This window comes from Felis catus, chromosome D3, assembly GCF_018350175.1.
Source record: "Felis catus isolate Fca126 chromosome D3, F.catus_Fca126_mat1.0, whole genome shotgun sequence".
NCBI lineage: Eukaryota > Metazoa > Chordata > Mammalia > Carnivora > Felidae > Felis > Felis catus.
The window spans coordinates 86,377,619-86,397,070 of NC_058379.1; the positions used below are offsets into that span (position 1 = coordinate 86,377,619).

A 19,452-nucleotide genomic window follows, 5' to 3' on the forward strand; every position below is an offset into this window, starting at 1 on the left:
TAGGTGGAGTTGTCCTACGTACCTGCAATTTTGTATCCTCTGACAACTGCTCCCTATTTCCCCACCTCCCCGTGCTTGGTGACCAGTGTTCTACCTTTTACTTTTTTAATGTTTATTTACTTAGAGAGAGAGAGAGAGAGAGAGAGAGAGAGCAAGCAGGGGAGGGGCAGATAGAGAGAGGGAGAGACAGAGGATCCGAAGCAGGCTCTGTGCTGACAGCAGTGAGCCCGATGTGGGGCTCGAACTCACAAACCCTGAGATCACGACCTGAGCCGAAGTCAGACACTTAACCGATTGAGCCACCCGGGCGCCTCTAGTCTACCTGTTTTGCATTGATTATTCCTTGACAGAAATTGGAATACCTGATCTGGGACCCGAACTGCAAAAGCTTGCCACACGCAGGGTGGGGGGATCCCATCTCGTTCTGGCCTCGGTGGCTCCAGACGGGTACCCAGTAGCTCCCTTTCCTTTAAGAGTAGAGCTACTCCAACTCTCTCATTGCACGGCTAGTCAAAAGTGGTGGATGCACTAAAAACTGGCCGGCAGGACTTCACACCCGACTGCTAAGCGAATGAGGAGTTCAGTGGCAAGTCTTTCACTTTCACTAATAGACACTCTGTAAGCTTCACTCATGCACACGAAACCATTTTTAAGCTTAGCTACAGCTACAGAGAAAAAAAACTATCACATGGGAAATTTCCTTACCTTCCGACCATTTGCTATCCCTTACACAATACCATAAATTGTTCTTTTGTAATATGCATCCCTTAAAAAGAAAGCACTCTAGCAGATGTCACATAATGTGTTCTGCTGAATGTCCACTTGGGATATAATTTTAGAGACCCCAGACAAGAAACACACAGTTCCAAACTATTTCCTTCCCTAGACTATTGCTGGCATCTGAAAATTTCATAGTTATTTTGTATCAAAAACACAGGAAATAATCATAGTTACAATAATAATACCTACCATTCCCTGACTACCATAGGCCAAGTTCTTTAACCATATGAACCCTAAGGCATTCAACAAAGAGAATGGCATTATTAACTCAGTTTGCTATTCAGAAGCCTGAGATTCAGAGGGATCGAACAGCTAACATAAGGTCAAAGAGAAAGCAAAGGCTATGAAACCCACGTTTTTCTCATATAGCACACCCAATCCATGTGGCTATTACTTGAAGGATCAACTCACCATGCACCAAGCCACAGACCCTGACAGACACAGCAGAAAATATCCAAGAGATCGCTCGATTCTTTCTGAAATGACACTTCACAATTTCTGATGGGTCCTCTCTTGTGGAATTTGCATGAAGCTCAAAATGACGCCAGCGTATGAACTCTGCTCAGATTCACTAACAAGTCTAGATTTGGTGTTACAGAAAGGGTTTGAAGCCAGCTCGGAGTGCCTGGTGGAAGGAAGCCGCATCCCACTGCTGGAAAGAAGTGCAGAAGGGGAGGTGCCCGGCTGCCGAACCCAAACGTTGCCAACATCAGTTAAATCTAGGCTTGAGTCATGGCTGAGACAGTACAAAACCTGAGCTTTTCCCCGAATACACCCAAATCTGTGAGGTTTTATTCTACTCAGAAATGATAGCACATGAACAAAGATGAAATTAATTCACAGAATTTCTTTAGAGCAACGATATCATAAGATCTAGAAGTGAAATTGGAAAATACCATGAAAACATGATAAAGCATTTCATAGCTTCTACTTGGGCTTTAGGAATCAAATGCTGTAGACAGGTAAACGGGTAAATAAAATGCCCACTTACCTGATGCAACCACCCGGATCACCTTTTCCCAATGGCCATATGGGAAAGTATGAAGTAAACAGGAGTAGTAGCCAACATCAGCCTCAGAGACATTATGGAAGGTCAGGGTCATATCATTAGGAGCCATGGTAGAATTTAAGAAGTAAACCCTATCAGCATAGGGTGTCCTTATAATCACACCATAGGCAGGGCTGAATATGGCTATGGACTCTCTGTCCGTGGTATTGATCTTGAACCACTCCATCTGGGTTAAGGTGTCCAGTGATGAGTACACGCATTCTAGACTCATATTCTCAGCCAGTTTAACAGTCGTGTCCCAGAACATCTCTTCACATAGAGCTGAAACACACAACATCACATTTATTCAGTTAGGCTTGATGATTAAAACACCAAATAGATCCCTAAAGCTTATTCTAAGCTTTCTAAGACCTAGCAAGATAGCAAATGGCTAACAGTTTCTAAAGGCTAACAGTTTCTAACTTAGTCTAAAAAGGTTTCCACCACTGATAAGAGGTATTTGTAACTTGTAGGTTTCCTGAACCAAGTGAGAAATTATCTGAGCCGAATAAAGAGCATTATAAATTCTAAACATGTCATGCTATAAGACTAAAAAAGACGTAAATTTTTTAAATGAAGACATTATCTTTACCTCTGTATATGTGAACAATAGCCAAGAAGAAAGCAAGATAATCCATCTCTGGAAACCGTTTGGGAGACTGGTCTATTAAAAAAAAAAAAAGACAATTTTTATAATGTTACATGCAGAGGCCCAGCACGATACACTGCTTCCTTCCTCTCAGATATTATCACTAGTGTCTTCTTTTTCTGAAGTGTAACACAGGAAAAAGGTCTTAGCTTCAAAGTCAGGTTTGCTCTCGCACAAGGGATGAGCAGATTTGAATCACTTCTCTCTCGGGGAAATAGCTTATTTTCAAGTTTTTAATTTCTACAAAGATTCATTCATTGACAAATCAGAGAGTGGCTGAGGGCTTTCTCTTTGCCAAACTCTGCTCTAGGCAATAAGGATACAACAGTAAATTAAAAAAAAAAAAAAAAAAAAGTCCTTGCCATCATGGAACTTACATTCTAGTGGGAGGAGACAGAAACTGAAATAAAAAAGTAGAATATGTAAGTTATAGGTGGCGAGTGCATGAGGGAAAACAAAGCAGGAAAGTGGGGATAAGGCAAGGCGGGTGGGAGTGTTACCCTTTTAGACAGGAAGGCCCAGGAAGTCTTTGCTGAGAACTTGACATTGGAGCAGAGACTGAGGGCAGGGGGAGGGGCCTCGGGCTCCCAAGGCTAGAAGGCTCCACCCGTGTGGACTGCTGCTGGGTTTGGCCTTCCCTTCACTTCTACCTCTTCTTTGACCTCGGGCATTTGCTTTGGAGGTGACGAAGGGACCACGGAAGGCCCTAAAGATACAAAAGTATCGTGGCTCAGGAGAGACACAAATCTACCACTGTGGGTGTTTTTTTTAACTTTTTATTTTCAAATCGTTATAGAGTCACAGTAATTTGCAAAGATAGTACAGAGAGGATCCAGGTAGGCTTGACCCAGTTTTCCCCAAGGGTTACATCTTATAGAATTCTGTACAATATCAAAATGTGACTGAGTTTTTAAGTTCATCATTGTTCCCTTCCCTTTCATGTAAAATATCAGTTTGGTTTCTTAAGAACTTGTTAGGAACCTATCACCATGTCAGTATCAAAAAAAAATGCATTTTTGCCTCTATAATGAGAGGAATTATATGAATGCATTTGGCCCCTGATGAGGGTCAAAATAGAAGGTGGGTAAGAATTGGCAAGAAGGGGGAGCATGAATCACTAAAGACCATGTTGCCTAAGGTCAACTCTGAACCTCTGGATTCAGTCCCAAAGTCTATCAGTAGGTGTCCACTGCTCAGCACGAGTATCTCACGTGGGAACTTTTTCAAGAAGCAAGAAATCAGCAGCACAAAACTCTGCTGAATACATATAGTACTGTGTACTGCCACCTTATATTTACATAGCGTTCTATTTCCCAAAACCTTTCACATCTATGGTATTATTTGCACCCATAACAGCTGTGCAATGAAGTCAGATGAGGTATCTCTGTTTTGCAAGTAATTAAAAAAAAGAAAAACCAATCCGTCCAAAATATTAGTGAGCTGTGCCAGGTACCCTGCTTAGACCCTGGAAATGCCAGTATGAGAAAGACTTGGTCTCTGCCCTCAAGTCACACAGTAATATATTGGCTCAGACAGATTGCAGAGGTAGTCTATTATAATAAAACCTGATAATTCTATAGAAGTCAAATTTGAACAAGTTTTATGACAGCCCAGAGAGGGAACAATTCATTCTAATAGATTCAGAAAGGTTTCATAGGAAAAAAAAAAAAAAAAAAAGCACCAGTTCTGGGCTTTCCAACCTCACACTTTACAAGTAGAGAAGGAGGAGAAGGAGATAAAGGTGTGACAACATAGGACATTTTCAGGAAATGGTGTGACTGTGGTCTAGGGGGTGGGAAAGGGACAAAAACTATGTCAGGTCTAGATTGAACGTATCTTGGACACCCAGGGAGCAGTTCAAACCTGGCCATCAGAAGCCACGGCATCCAGCTTACATCTGTAACTGCAGCACCAAGCACAGTCCCTGGGACGCATGTCTAAGGCATAAATAGTCACAACTCTGACAGCAACACAGAGTCACTAAATATCTCGTAGAGGGAAGTGATGTGGACAGTTTTGCATTTTTGAAAGATAGCCCGGATGCCTGTGGAGAATGGATTGAGATGGCAAGAGCATCGAGGATTTATATCTGAGTCAAGAAAATTAATTCCATCTATCAAATATTAATTACAGAACTTCCTCTTGATAGGTACTGACAGAAAATAAAGCCATAAAACCTAAGTTAGACCCAGTCCCGAGAATTTCCGAAGCCCTTAAGAAAGTGTCCTCCCAACTGCTCCCCTCTTGCACCCACCAAGTGCTGCCACAGACCTGTGTCCCTTCACACACACACACAGTACCTAGAATGATCTCGCGACAGACACTGCATGGTCTATCCCATTCCAAATACTTAGTATCTCTTACTATTAATAACGTGAAAAGACAACCTAAAGAATGGGAAAAAATTTCTGCAAATCATACTTCTGATGAGGGTCTAGGATCCAGAATATATAAAAGACTCTTACAACTCAACAACAAAAAGACAAAGAACCCAATTTAAGAACAGGCAAAAACTTGAATACACATTTCTCCAAAGAGGATACAGAAGCGGGCAACAAACACATGAAAAGATGCTCAGCGTCACAAGTCATTAGAAAAATGCAGATGAAAACCGCAGAGATACCACATTCCACCCACTAGGATGGTTATAATCAAAACTAAGGAAAATAATAGTGTCGACAAGGATGTAGAGCTGTGAGCTCCCTGTGCACAGCTGGTAGGCATGTAAAATGGCACAGCTGCCGTGGAAAACAGTTTGGCTGTTCCTCAAAAAGTTAAAACACAATAACCGTACAACCCAGCAATTTCACGCCTGGGTTTATGCCCCCCAAAAAACAGAAAACAAGTACTCAAATACTTGTACACCAAACTTCATAGCAACTCTATTCACAAAAGCCAGAAAGTGGACACGACCCAAATGTCCCTCAACAGAAGAATGGATAAGCTAATTGTGGTATATCCACACAATGGAATATTACCCAGTCATGAAAAGGAATGAAATACTGATTCCTGTTGTGACATGAATGAACCTTGAGAACATCATGCTAAGTGAAAGAAGGCAGATACAAAGAGGCTCAAATTATAAGATTACATTTATATAAAATACCCAGAATAGGTAGATTTGTAAAGAAAGAAACCAGATTGATGATTGTCTGGGGCTTAAAGGAGAGGAAATGGGGAGTGACGGCGTAAGGTATGGGGTCTTCTTCAGGGATGATAAAAATGTGTTAGAACTTGATAAAGACAGTATTTGCAGCACATGGTGAATGTACTAAATGCCACTCAATTGTGCCCTTAAATTTTATGTTGTACGGATTTCACTTCAATAAGAACAGCAAGAATCCAGATTCACCTCAGGTCTTTCCAGTTACAGAAACCACCACATTTTGCTGTTGGCCTTGCATTCATTGATATCACGTGGCCCCTCAACCACCCTGGGCCGCAAACGTGCACTGAGCCTCACGGGACATGCTGAGAATAGAGCCCTGTCGCACACCTGTGCCAGAACTTTCCAACAGGTGGAAATAGATGATACAGAATGCAGTCCAGTGGTCAGATACGTGATTTATGATGTAAGGAATCACTAAGTGCTTATTAACCAAATGTCAAAACATTATTTGTATTAACACTATCTATATACATATACACATACATACATGGTGTGTGTGTGGTCAGGATTGGGTAAGGTTAGTACAGGAGCAGGTAGAGAGGTAAGAGGGACAAAGGGACACAGCAGATGTGTGCAACAACCTACTGACCGGGGATCCTACGAGACATTAGATGTAACATAGCATTATCCACTCTCACGGGCTCCTACAACCCTCAGTGAATTCCATCCCCACCCACCCCCTGCCCCCCGGCAGCAAAGAATCAGGGCTTTGGGAGCATTAGGAGAAAAGGGGGACGAACTGACAATAGCCTGCAGTAACCCCTTCATTCCCAAGGCGTCCAAAGCCAACTTGGTCAAGAGGCGGAGAGAGTAGACGGGCACTTGCACTCTGAGGTGACTAAAGTCGGGGGGCCCGGAGGCTACGGATCCAAATGAAAGGCGCAGAAAGACCTGTGGCCGAGTTCGGCTGTTACAAGCTGGCTAAGGACGAGCCCTATTCATCAGCATCTAACCAAAGACAAATAGAGACCGTGCTTGAGCTATTTTTGTGGTGTAGTGTGCCATTTTTTGCATGATTTATGAAGGAATTTTGGCTTGAGGTTTTCTTTCTAATAGAGCTGTTCTGTATAAAAGAGCTTCATCCTCAAGGAAGTCATTAATCAAAGTATTACCAGATTCCTCCCCTGTCGCCCATGTCCCAGCTAACCACATAAGTATGAGTTCATCTCACAAGTCCGCCTTCCACTGCATGCTCCTGGGTGACCCGGGCGGGGTGACCACCTTCAGATAATGTGGTTTCCTTCTCTCAGGCTGTCGACACAGGCAGATGCTTCTCTGTCTCCGCAGCCTCGTTCCTTCCGCCATCTGCAGTATGTTCTGCTTTCGCCGACGTCTGTGCCTTTTCTGATCATTGGGAGGATTCTAGTCTCTCCTCCACTCCCCACGCAGGTAACCCACCCCATCTCCTGCAGGAACACCTGACGTGGGTGGCGGGGAAGCCGCTCCCCTCTGCTGCCGTTCCACACTCGCTTGGACACCTACTGACAATGCTGGAGAGCAAGCGGTCTGCCCAACACAAAGCCTGTGCCAGACTTTGAGAAGAAGGGACTGGGGCTCAGAAGAGTTTTGAGCATGTGGGGTCCTTTGTTCCCTCCCTTTTGTTCCCGGATGTGAGGTTTGTGCGTCTCTGGCTGAGATGTTGGGATGTTCTTGTTGTCGGGAGGCCCAGAGTGCCGACAAGATTTCGACAGGAGTGTTATAGTCTAGGGCTCCGCTCCCTGCCTCAAAGCGTCTCCGTAAGAGAATCTTTCCAACAAGGGACACGTGGCTTCCCTCAGCCCACCATGCCCTTAGGACTTCGGCAAGTCACAGAGCCCCTCCAGGAATTAGTCACTGTCGAGGGACCGTCTGTTAAGGACTCACTTCCATTCAAAGCAGAGACCTCAGGTTGCCTTCAGTAGAGACCTTCCAGGGCAGGGTTCTGCCGACTATGGCTCAGGGGCTGAGTCCAGCCTACTGTCTGACCTTTATCAATAGTCTGGTTGGACTTGGCCTTGCTCACTTGCTTACACATCGTCCATGGCCGTTTTTGCGCTCTGATGAGTAGCTGCAAAGAGACCGCGTGGCCTACGAAGCTGAAAATAGTAACTATGTGACCCTTGATGGAACAAGTTCACCAACCCCTACCGAGGGTAATAAATACTTAGAGAGCAGCATTGATTGCTTAAGTTCATCCTTGCTTAGTCTTGCTTGAAGGAAGGAAGGTTAAGCCCAATGGTGCAGACATTGGTAAAAGTAGCTCAATTTTCTGATTCTCAAGAACCATGCTATCAGAACCTACTACAAATATAATTCTTCTAGAAACACACTGAGAGAAAGGACCTCAATGACACCCTCGTCCTGCACTGTGCCCATCATTGAATTTACAGGTTCATGGAGCATCAGCCATCCAGCCAATTACAGCTTTTTCCGTAGCTCCTTTCCTGCCGAAGCTACTTACATGTCACCCACGGCCTCCGTTCCGCTGCACAAGATTAACCTTGAAAGTGCGAACTCGGCCACAGCGACTCTTGTTTCTAGGAGGTTACTTACCTTGAGATGTGAGTTCTGCTCGCTCTAACTCTCCTTTCCCGACGTGTCTCTGGTTAAGGGCTTCCTGTTTGTCGTGCCCTCCTTGCCTCGCCCCTGCTCTCCACTGGCAGTCTGCTGCTCTCCTCGCGTGGTGGGCACTGGAGAAACAGCTGGGGCTCTGTCCCTGGGCCCAGAGCTCTTGGCCTCTTCTCTCCGCCAAAGCTCCTTCAGGTGTGGCTGAAGCAAAGCATTAATTATCTCACCAAGCAGTGCTTTTTGAAGGATTAAAACTAGCCAAGAAGTGCACCTGCTTCCGGAAGCATCCTTACCATTGCAGCTCCTCAGGTTGACTCCACACTCGGGTGGAGTTCTGTCCTTCTCCTCCCCACCCCCCTAAAATTCTACCGTGGGGAACGATGTGTTTCTCATCCTCTGTTCTAACCTGAAACTACACACGAAAACTTTCAGTTAATTACTTTGCCTTTTCTTCCCCATTTGTTTTCCTGCCAATCAAAGCACTTCATATTCAGAAGCCTCCGAAGTGCAGGAGGCTTCTTATCGCTGCCCCTATCTAGGTGTGTTTCCATCCTACCTTCTAGATACTCTTTTTGGTTTTGTGTTTGAATCTCCCACTCTGACACAGAAACCGCACAAGTTGGCATTTGCTAACAACTCTTCCTGCAAGTTTAACAGCTTCTCTGTCTTCAAAATGCAGTTGGTTCTAAGTTGTTCCAGAGGGAAACGGGGTGAGTTTTATTTGCTCTTCTGATTTGCTTAGTGATGGAGATTTCCTGTTGGTTAAACCACCACGAGGGACTGTGGTTGGACTGGAGTTCGTGTAATTCCCAGAAATACTGGGCAGGGAGGCTGGCGTCTACAGAAGAAAAGGCACTCCTGGGGGCCAGCCAGCCCTGCACATCTCCCTGTGCATCACACATGCAGGGCTGGCCTCTTCTGTGGACCACACGCATGTCTGAAAGCATGGAAGAAGAAAATACAGTTGCCTGTCATTGCACAAATGATTTTTGAGCGTGTACTGTGGGACAGACGAATCCCTCTAAAACACCCGACTCGTGTCACTCTCTTGGATACCTCACCATCCTCAAAAGAATATCCAAACTTCTTACTGACTTACCAGGCTGGATAAGATTGATCTCTATCATCTTTCCAACCTCATGTCTTACACTTCACTCACCCCCATCCTCCACTCCAGACCCACCTAGTATCGTACATTTTGGAGAACACCTTCTGACAGGGCAGGGGCTTTGCACATGAGGTACCTTTGCTTTGACTTCTCTTACCCCCTCCCACAGGGAGGCCTCAGATCAGACATCCCTTACGGGGTTGCCCATGCCGGGGTAAGTCTTCCTTCTGTGAGTTCACAGATAATCCTTACTGAAGCACTCATCACATCCTTTGTAACTGTCCATTTATTTGCTGCATTTCTTCTGAGAGCCTAATAAGGCCCTTCAAGTTGAGGATGAGGTGTTGTTGAGCCTAAGCATTGAGCCTTACATGGTGCCTGGCACATATCTGTTAGATCAATATTTGTTGAAAGCAGGTGAAGCAATGGACTCTACCTATGAAATTTCATAGTACGTGGTCTCTACACTGATCACAATCCAGAAGCCATCCTGTTTCCAGTGTGTGGTCTTTTCTTTTGCCTCATCTATTTCTCCAATTAATAAGACAAAAAGAAGCCTTGATCCAAAGGGCACAAAGATGTTCGCAGGACAAACTCAAAGATAAATGTTCCTGACTGGGGCCAACTCTTTCTCAAAATGATTCAATGGGCCCTGAACGGAACCTCAAACATATCAGCTAAAACAGTCACTGTCTACCCAAATGATTCACATCACACCGAATGTCAGAGCTCACTGCAACATTGGACACCACTTACACGTATGGGCTTGAAAATTGGTTTTGCCTACACCCAGACATATAAATCCAGATTTATACAGGCTAGGTACTTTTCCTAAATTTCTCTATCTTTTATAATTACTTCCTAATTCATCACCCACGTGCAAACACGCACACACCATCATCATCACCAGCATCATTATCACCATCATCATCCTCACTTTCACCCATATCCCATCATAAAGTTACTGCTATTATTAAGAAAGTAAAAATGGAGGCAGCTTTTCTTGTTTCTCTGTAGGGTCCATCACTTCTGGTTTCTTTATCCTTCTTGGGGCTCTTGGAATTTTGTAATATAAAGAACCTAAGAATTAGCCTTGTATCTGCTCCTGGGGTATATAGGCATCCCAGTATCTTGGCGCCAGGAATGCAATATTGCCCTCCTTGACGTGAAGCTACATAATCTTACTGAGCAATTAGGGGAGATGTTAAAAGACCACATGATCAACAATGAATCCCAAAATAAGCAATAAAAACATCCTGGGACAAACAAAACTGCTTACACCTCCAGAGAACAGCTGTCCTAAGTGTTCCAACCAGGAGAACAAATGGAGGTGAAGACAGGGCAAATTTGTGGGACAGAATGAAGATTATCTACCGCTCACAGAGATGAACAAAATTCCTCCCTGCAGTGTTTTCTAGTGACCCTTATTAAGGAGCTTTCAACAGTTTAAGAGTAAAAATACTCTTTAACATTACCATTTGTTGACAGAAATAGGAAACACAGCTAAAGTCATCACATCACTGGATGGAGTATTACATTAACTACCTCCTGCCTGTCTGAGGTCACCAGGGCGCCAACTCATTATTCTAACACATGGTAAGTAAAGGGAAAAGCAAGCGTTTATCCTTCTTTTCCTGCACAAATTGCATTTCAGGGCGACCTAAGTTTCTTTTTATAGAAAAATGTCAGCTACTAAGTGGAAAAAACAATAATAGATATTATTTTTAATTGCTATTTTGTCACTCCTATTAAAATAATAGATTGCGACAATTGTTACTGGATACTAAAGCCATTAGGTGAAAAGTTAATGGGAATTTTTTATAATAAAATATACTGCTGATTAATAATACCTGATCAACCCTAACCTCACTAAAGTGGTATAACCAGATAGATAGCAGGGGATTTGGGGATAAAGAAAGAAGAAAACAGCACCACGTGAAAAGATGTCTCACCAAAGCAACTGAACCTGAATCCAGCCCAGCCTCTAGAAGGAGCTAGTACTGTCTAGGAAATACAGGGAAGAGAAGAATGAGTTAAAAGCACCATGAGGAAGCAAGAGATACTACAGAACAATGTCTTGGGTTCTCAATAAACAAACGGCAATGATTAACATAAGAAAATATAACTTAATCCAGCAAATGCCAAAAGGTGCTTGATAGCTTTAAATATCCTTTCCTGATTAAAAACAAAACAAAACAGGGGCACCTGGATGGCGCAGTCGGTTAAGCGTCTGACTTCAGCCAGGTCACGATCTCGCGGTCCGGGAGTTCCAGCCCCGCGTCAGGCTCTGGGCTGATGGCTCAGAGCCTGGAGCCTGTTTCCGATTCTGTGTCTCCCTCTCTCTCTGCCCCTCCCCCGTTCATGCTCTGTCTCTCTCTGTCCCAAAAATAAATAAATGTTGAAAAAAAAATTTAAAACAAACAAACAAACAAAAAAAAAACAAACAAAGCAAAACTCAGAGCAGTTTTAGAATTTAATTAGAATAAGGAAAACTGGTTAGAAACTAATGCCAGAGTTGATGGTAAAACCCTAGAAGCAGCTCAGTTCAATTCCTAAGTACGACAAGAATGACCACCGTCACTGCCAATATCTAACATTGTCCTGCAAGTTCCAACTGATATTATAAGTTGAAAAAAAAGAATAAGAATTGTAAATACTGAGGAATTATTTTGACTTTATTTTTACTTGTAGATGGTCAACCTAGAGAATACAAAAGAATCAAATAAAAACTGATAAAACAATAAATAAAGGGTCTAGCAAAATCGTTTTATAAGAATCAACAGCTTTATTTTGTCTAGCAAAAAGTACACATATATGTACATATGTATGTATATGTGTGTATATATATATAGAGAGAGATATATAGATATATATATCTATGAGTGTGCCTCAAGAATACGTAGCAATTATACAAAATCTATATATCATATCTAATGAAGTAACATAAGTCTTGAATAAAAGATAATATATTATGTTCCTGTATAACAAGATCCAATTTGGGGAAAACACATTGAAAAAACAATGTTAATTAACCTGAAGTTTTCTAATCTCTTCCATCTCTGAGTAGGTCAGTCTGTGAAAGACTTCATGAGGTTCTTGCTGACCCCACTCTACAAGAGATTGTGGAGGCTGTGGAGGCAGTGAGGTGCTTTTCCTCAGCATCTAGCACGGTCTGTGTGTATGAGTGTTCACAGAATAAAGGTGATCTTGATGAGCAAAAGCTTTAAATGCATAAGAGCAAATTGCATTTTTAGCAATAAGAAAAATGAAGCAAGGCACTTTGCATACCAGGTATTAAAATGTATGATAAAGCTTACAATGTTAAAACAAAGTGTTTTATCCTATAAGAATTGATAGTTCAAAAGCAGACCCAAAGAATGACAGATTTTCAGGGGTAGAGATTCGAATGTGACTAGACGAACTAAGAACACTGATGCCGTGAAACGGTGGCTGAATGCACGGTCCTGGCCAAATGCTGGGAAGCTAAGAAAATCTGAGAGAATTTTCCTCTTGGGGCCTTGTTGGGCCAACACCCTCCTCCACACCGCCTCTAACGCCCTGTATTTCTCCAGTGGATGAATCACCTGTGGGCCTTGAATTCATCATGGTCTACACATTGGAAAATCTCCCCACTTTACTTCTCCAATAAGAAGACATTATTGCCATGATCGTAAATGGCAGCCACGTCAAACCGTAAGAAAATGGAAAATAAGGAAAATGTGTTCACCAACATAGATTCTGGGAATTAGGGAGATGCCACTAACAAACCCAGAAACACAACACTCTTCAAGGCATCCCACTGAGCACCTCTAGCCAAAGACCCTGTCACTGGAGAATGTTGGTACTTATTCAACTAGAACAAATGGCATGCTTGCATTTATACAAATGTTAGGAATTAAAGGTGTTGCTGACCTAAAAAATAAATACGGCTTAGTGACCTTACCTGGCCCAGATGGCCGATCTGAATGGAAACCAGGATCCCTTCAACGATTTCAAAACAAGTTTACCTCTACAGGACAGGAGGGAATCTGTTACGTTCCTGTATTTGGCCACATTACAGGAAGACTATCTGTAGAAACCACGTTGCCAGTCTAATACAATCAGGCTTGAAATAAGAAGCAGGAAATCATACATACCACAAATACAGAACTTTTTCATCTGAATTCTCTCCTGCTAAAGAGTGAGCTAGTGAAAGAAGTAATTATATCTGTGGCAGAAAGTCAGCTTGCCCAAGAAGCCAGAGGAAGCCTCATTCAGGAAGAATATCGAGAGTACTACCAAGCAAAGGAAGAGGCCCGTACATACTTATGGAAAAGAAGAAGCCTCACTCTCTTGGATGCTTCAAATAATTACAGAATATAAAATACTCTCTTCCTTAAACTGGCTTTGTCTCCTGTGAATGTTTTACCTTCTTTTCAACATTAACATCTAATCTCCTATGTCACCCAGTGTTCTAGTTGATGAGGATTGTGTAGATATTTCATGTGTGTGTAAAAATGTTTTCTCATAATTAATTAAAGTTGCATTAAGTAAAGTGTAATTAGGTCACATGGCAAAAGATTTTTCAGCAATGAACAGAGAGTGAATGGTTGCTCTGTAAGTCATGCTGTCAGCCTCTTTCTTATAAACCCGGAGTTAATTGCAGGTTAAAAAAAGAAGTTCAGGTTTTCAGCATACGATAACGACGACATTTCAGCTCATCAGAGAAAGAATGGATTGTCTACCAGATGGTATTAGAGAAACTGACTTACCAGTGGGAAAAGCTGAAGTCAGCTCCTTGTAGACTTTGGTCCTTCCCTGGGCTGCACAACCTGTATACACCCACTTGAGAGGCCTCCTGCTTGCATCTGGGTGTAGGACCTACGCTCTGCCAACTACATTTATACCCTAAGAACTCAAATTTGGGGCACCTGGGTGTCTCAGTCAGCTAACCATGGGACTCTTGATTTCTGCTCAGGTCATGATCTCACAGTTCATGTGTTCGAGCCCTATGGTTTCTTCCTACTCGTTCGGGGCTGTGCATGAAGCCTGCTTGGGATTCTCCCTTTCTCTCTCTCTCTCCCTTCGTTCTTCCCCTGCTTGTGTGCATGCATCTGTGTGCACATGTGTGCGTGTGCACATACAATTTCTCTCTCTCTCTCTCTCTCTCTCTCTCTCTCAAGAAATAAAAATAAAAAGAATTCCAGTCTGAAGCCTGGGGAGTTGCAACAAGAAAGCACCAGGGCTACGAGGTCCATTCTGGCCCGAGGTCTGCAGGCTCGGGGCCCCACCAATCCAGAGCCAGCTGCACACAGTGGAGCGGGTGTGCTGGTGTGCACACTAGCAGGGAACAGGGCCCCAGCCCAAGCATCTGCTGCAGGGATGGAGGTGCTCACCAGGTCTGGTGGGTGGCCCTGGAGGAAGTGCGGTAAGCCCAGGGGCGCTCAGCAGGCTTCTCCCCTGCCCCATTCATTCTGCGGCCTGCTCTGAGTCCTATACCCTTTCAGTAAGTTGCTTCCTTCTCACCTTAGAAGGAAGTCCTTGGGGAAGTTACAACTAAGAACCCTGATCAATTTGCTCACCTGTTACAGCAGAATACATTTCAAATCTATTAATAATACGAGTAAGAAAATTATTCTAGGGGTGCCTGGGTGGGTCAGTCAGGTGACTGACTCTTGATTTCAGTCATGATCTCATGGTTCCTGAGTTGAGCCCCATGTCGGTTCTGCACTGAGAGAATGGAGCCTGCTTGGGATTCTCTTTCCCGCTCTCTGCACCTCTCTGGCTTGTGCACTGGCTCTCTCTCTCTCTCTCTCTCTCTCTCTCTCAAAAATAAATAAATAAATAAATAAATAAATAAATAAATAAATAAATAAATGAAAGAAAGAAAAATATTCTAAAAATTAGAGGATATATTTTATAAGCCTGAGGACAGAGGTGGATTCTTGAGTTGGACATCACACACATACATATAAAATACATTAAGATACATACATATTAAGGTGTATATATCTTATACCAAAGTCAGGGAAATTTTTTCTACATAAAAATTTACAACTCCGACATGGTAAACATTATACACTAATGAGACACAACAGTAATATTTTCTAAGTGTAAAGTGCTTAAATATCAGTGATCAAGAAAAGCCCACAAATACCCATAGAAAAACAGGCAATAGACATTAAACATCAATGCACATAAGAGCAGATACAAACAGAAAAATGTAAAAAAGTATTTAATCTCACCAGTTATGATCAACAAACAGTAAAACAATGGCATACTAATTTTTGCACATCACGTGTGCAAACATAAATGAAGAGAACGATAGTGACCGTTGTTAACAAGAGTGAGAGGAAACACTGATAGCCAGATGCTGTTGGGTCAGTGTAAACCGGTAAGCATTTTCTATAGGCAAGAGTTAAGCAGCGTATATAAAAAATTTGACTTGTTAAATCCTCTGACCCAGCCAAGCTTCCTCAAGATATTTATCCTAAGGATGAAAAAATTCAGCCAATCTAGCAAAGATCTGGCTTTTAAATGTATAAGTGTTTATTGTAGCATTATTTTTCTTAATATAAGTTGAGAAACATCAATATTACCATCTCCAGCAGACTGGTTCAATTAATGAACTGTGGTGACTCCATAGGAGGGACACTGCTGCTCTCCCATGGCTATCCAGATCTATATTCCGACATGTAAAATACCTATGGTAACCTAAGTAGAGAACTTTTTTCAACACACATATGCCCATAAAAAGAAGCCAATAAATGAGTCATTCTGAAAAACAGTACCTGGAGTAAGAGCGTGCACCGTGCTTCTCAGCTGGTTTTAGCACCAGCAGGGGCTCAGCGGGCTGAACTCGGGGCTCCTTTGTCTACTGTCCTCTATCTTCCTGCTCCATTTATATCCTTCCCTCTGCTGACGGTCTCAAGGTTTCAAGGCAATAAATACTTACACAAACATTTTCAGGACTCCTGACCTCAAGCATTAGAGCCTGCTAACAACCGAGTTCCTCTTTGGGAATCCATTCTAAGTGACCCCAGGAAGTGGCAGACAGCCATGCTCCGTGGATGGACAAGGACTTGTACGCATCTACTATCTCTGCCCTCCAGCCATCCGGACAGACTCCATTCCTTTCTCCTCTATTTCCTATTTGATAACGTTCTCTCTGCATTATGGTTAGTGAGAGAGCGTGAGAATTACCCCCATTAACAAAAGAGTATGGCCTTTGCAGAGGACTTGCGTTCAAACCCCAATCCATCCCGGACTAGCTGCGGGGCCCACAGTCACAAGCACGTTGGTGGCAGCACAGACTGCCGAGCCTCAGTGGGACACCCAGACAGGCAAACAAACACCAACCTCGTGTTACAGGGCCAAGTGCACCCCACCCTTAGCGGGGCCCAACTGGGGCCCCTCCAAAACACAAAGTGTTGAAAAGCTTGTTTGGCTTCTTGCACTGTTGGTATCAGCTACATCCAAACTCATTTAAAGGAATTTTTACTTTCCCAAACGGCGCAAAACATATATGTGCCTAAATTAAAATAGATACTTGCTGGATATTTCTGTTGCAAATTTCTAACTTTTCTTATTGTCATGATAGCTGTCCCCTGCATTGCTGGTGCCCCGAGGAAGGTTTTGTCTGTAGTTGGGTAATGTAGCTTATATTTGAGCTGTTTAGTTAGCATTTTCAGCACAACCATTGTCCCCTTAGTTCGTCACCATCGCAGGGTCCTGGATAAGGGAAGGTCTCCTGCCTTGGCCACACAATACACCAGTTTCTGGAATTGGAACCAGGAACAGATATAGTCTAATATGGATGGGACTGCACCTCTCAGGCTCCCTGGATGTCTCCAACATACACCCTATCAATAGCCTTCCATTTCACTTTCCAGTGTCTTAGTTTGGATGATAAACTCTATGTTCATCCGGAAAGCCACCCTAGTTGGCTGTGGGTTTAAAGTCTCATGTCCCGGATCGCTTCAGTCTTGGACAAGCTGGTTACCATTGACCCAGCAGTGACCAAGACCACCGAGTGCGAGAGCTCCCAGGTCCTGGGGCTGGGTCTAGCCCACCATCGCTCCTGGTCAGCTCACTTGGGAAGCTGTGTTGTCTTTTCTACTCAGCCCTCAATCAGGATTACCCCTACCCATCAGAAAGCTTCTGACCCTGCTGACTCTCAAAGGGGCAGGGCTAGAGTCGCCATCCACTTCTTCCTGGTCCATGTGGCCTCTTTGGAAGGTTGAAAACCCTGTCCCCGAGGCCACCAGGTTCTGTGAAGGGCAGGCTAGGTAAGCCAGACGGACAGTCCTTCCATTCTTTTACCTCAGAGCAATGGGAACCTCCCCGCTTTATGCATACCCACTCTAAGGAGGTAAGCAGTGATCCTTCTGGAAGCAAAATGATGTCCTGGGGTGGCCCTCTCTTTCATCCTCTAGATAAAGAAGAAGCCATCTCCTTTTTCAAAATGAGCAGATGAACCAGTATACAAATAAATATTTCACATTCCTTCTAAATTGATGCCACTCTGTATGTCAAATTGTGCCTCTTGTTTATTTTTTTTCAGCTTTGTGTCTGTCTCTGGACCTCCCAGCTTGAATGTGAGTTCCTTGAGCGCAAAGACTACCTGGTTCACTGTTGTGTCCAAGGTGCCCAGCCCTCCTGGTTTGTCCAGGACCAAGCAGTTTCCCAGGACACCAGACTTCCAGTGCTAAGACCAGAACAGTCTCAGGCAAAGCTGGGTATTCATTCAGCCTAGCTGTATCCCCGGTCTGAGGGCAACACCTAGCATGTAGCATGTGTTCAACAAACAACAATCATAGCTGTAATCAGATAAACTCTTACTCTGCAAGTTTGTTTTCAGAATTTAAAGAGGGAAGAAAAGTGCCAAGATGGCCATGAGGACCTTGATATTATGAGTGTCCTCCCCACCGGGCTCTCATTCTGACCTGGGAGGAGACAGGATGCTGTGGTTGACCACATGTGCCAGCTCATGTCCTGGTCAAGCAGCACCACAGTCTTCTTCCATATTATCCCTTCTCTTTCAGGGGCTGGAACACCAGGACTGCATCCACCAGACCCATGCCAACAGGATTCCAAGTTCAATTTTGCCAATGAAAGGCACTTGCATGAGATCTGGAAATCAAAAGAGAAGTAGGATTTCATATCTACCCACTGACGTCGCACTGTCTCTAAATTTATGTTTATTGTTATCCTCCGGCAGTGGTGGGCAGGTGTGAGGGCTTTGTAGGCAGGAGGTGTGAAGCAGCCTCCCTGCCAGAGTCTGTCTGGAAGTCTGACTGGTCTGTGCCGGAGGCAGCCGTGAATGGGCCAGCAAAGCCCCAGCTCCGTCTTCACAGGCAGCAACACCACACCTCTGACCTCTTCCCTAGTCTCACCTCCTCCCACTCACCTCTCTGCCTTCCTCTTCCACTTTAAGGAGCCTGGGATTGTACTGAGACTACCTGTACAATTCAGAACAATCTCCCTAACTCAGAGTCCTTGACTTTAATCATATCTGCCAAGTCCCTTTTGCCATGAAAAAACAAAACAAAACAAAACAAAACAAAACAAAACAAAACAAAACAAAACATACTCACAGGTTCCAGGGATTAGGACAGGGACATCTTTGAGGACTCATTATTCTGTTGACCACAACAGCCAAATACAAATTAACTGATTTTCTTTTTTCTTCCCCAAAGCAGTGACTCTGGTTTATTCCAAGCCTTAGTATTTGGCACAGAAAATAAACAGTATTATCTCAGAAAATTCACTCGTGGTGTTGAGTGCTGTGATATCCTGAGGGCTAATGGAAAAGATGATTTTGGGGGAAAGAATGAAAAAACAGATATAGAAATAAGGGAAATTTTAAATGAAAGCTAAGCAATACACAAATGCATACACACACATTTAATTTACTAACTAAAATATTAATTCATTAAAATATTTCCTGTTCAAATGTTTTTAGACTTGCTACCTTCTGGTAATGGTATTCTAGGCTCTTTGGTTCCCAAAGGTTAGGATCCAAAGGCACTATACCAAAAAATGAGAAATAAAATGTAAACAAATTTGGGCTATATTCTAACTCAGAGTCAAGTCCATAATTATGTGTACAGTGTGTTAAATCTTATACATTTGGCTTATTTTAAGTCATTTTACCAAGCTGCCCATTTGCT

General features: G+C 43.3%; 1 protein-coding gene across 9 annotated transcripts in view; it reads right to left on the reverse strand.

The window, feature by feature from the left end:
- CD226 (CD226 molecule) overlaps positions 1 to 18,201 on the reverse strand; it is a 92,675-nt gene extending 74,474 nt beyond the window's left edge. The window contains exons 1-5 of one of the 9 annotated variants that reach the window (XM_045041161.1): positions 16,072 to 18,201; positions 8,179 to 9,130; positions 2,978 to 3,183; positions 2,421 to 2,492; positions 1,772 to 2,110 (exon numbers count right to left, since the gene is read on the reverse strand). In XM_045041161.1, the coding sequence (XP_044897096.1) occupies positions 1,772 to 2,110; positions 2,421 to 2,466 (385 nt within the window). In that variant the 5' untranslated portion in view covers positions 2,467 to 2,492; positions 2,978 to 3,183; positions 8,179 to 9,130; positions 16,072 to 18,201. The remainder of the gene's footprint in view (positions 1 to 1,771; positions 2,111 to 2,420; positions 2,493 to 2,977; positions 3,184 to 8,178; positions 9,131 to 16,071) is intronic. The other 8 variants (XM_045041155.1, XM_045041154.1, XM_045041158.1 and 5 more) reach the window with 8 other exon arrangements.
- Positions 18,202 to 19,452: the final 1,251 nt, after the last annotated feature.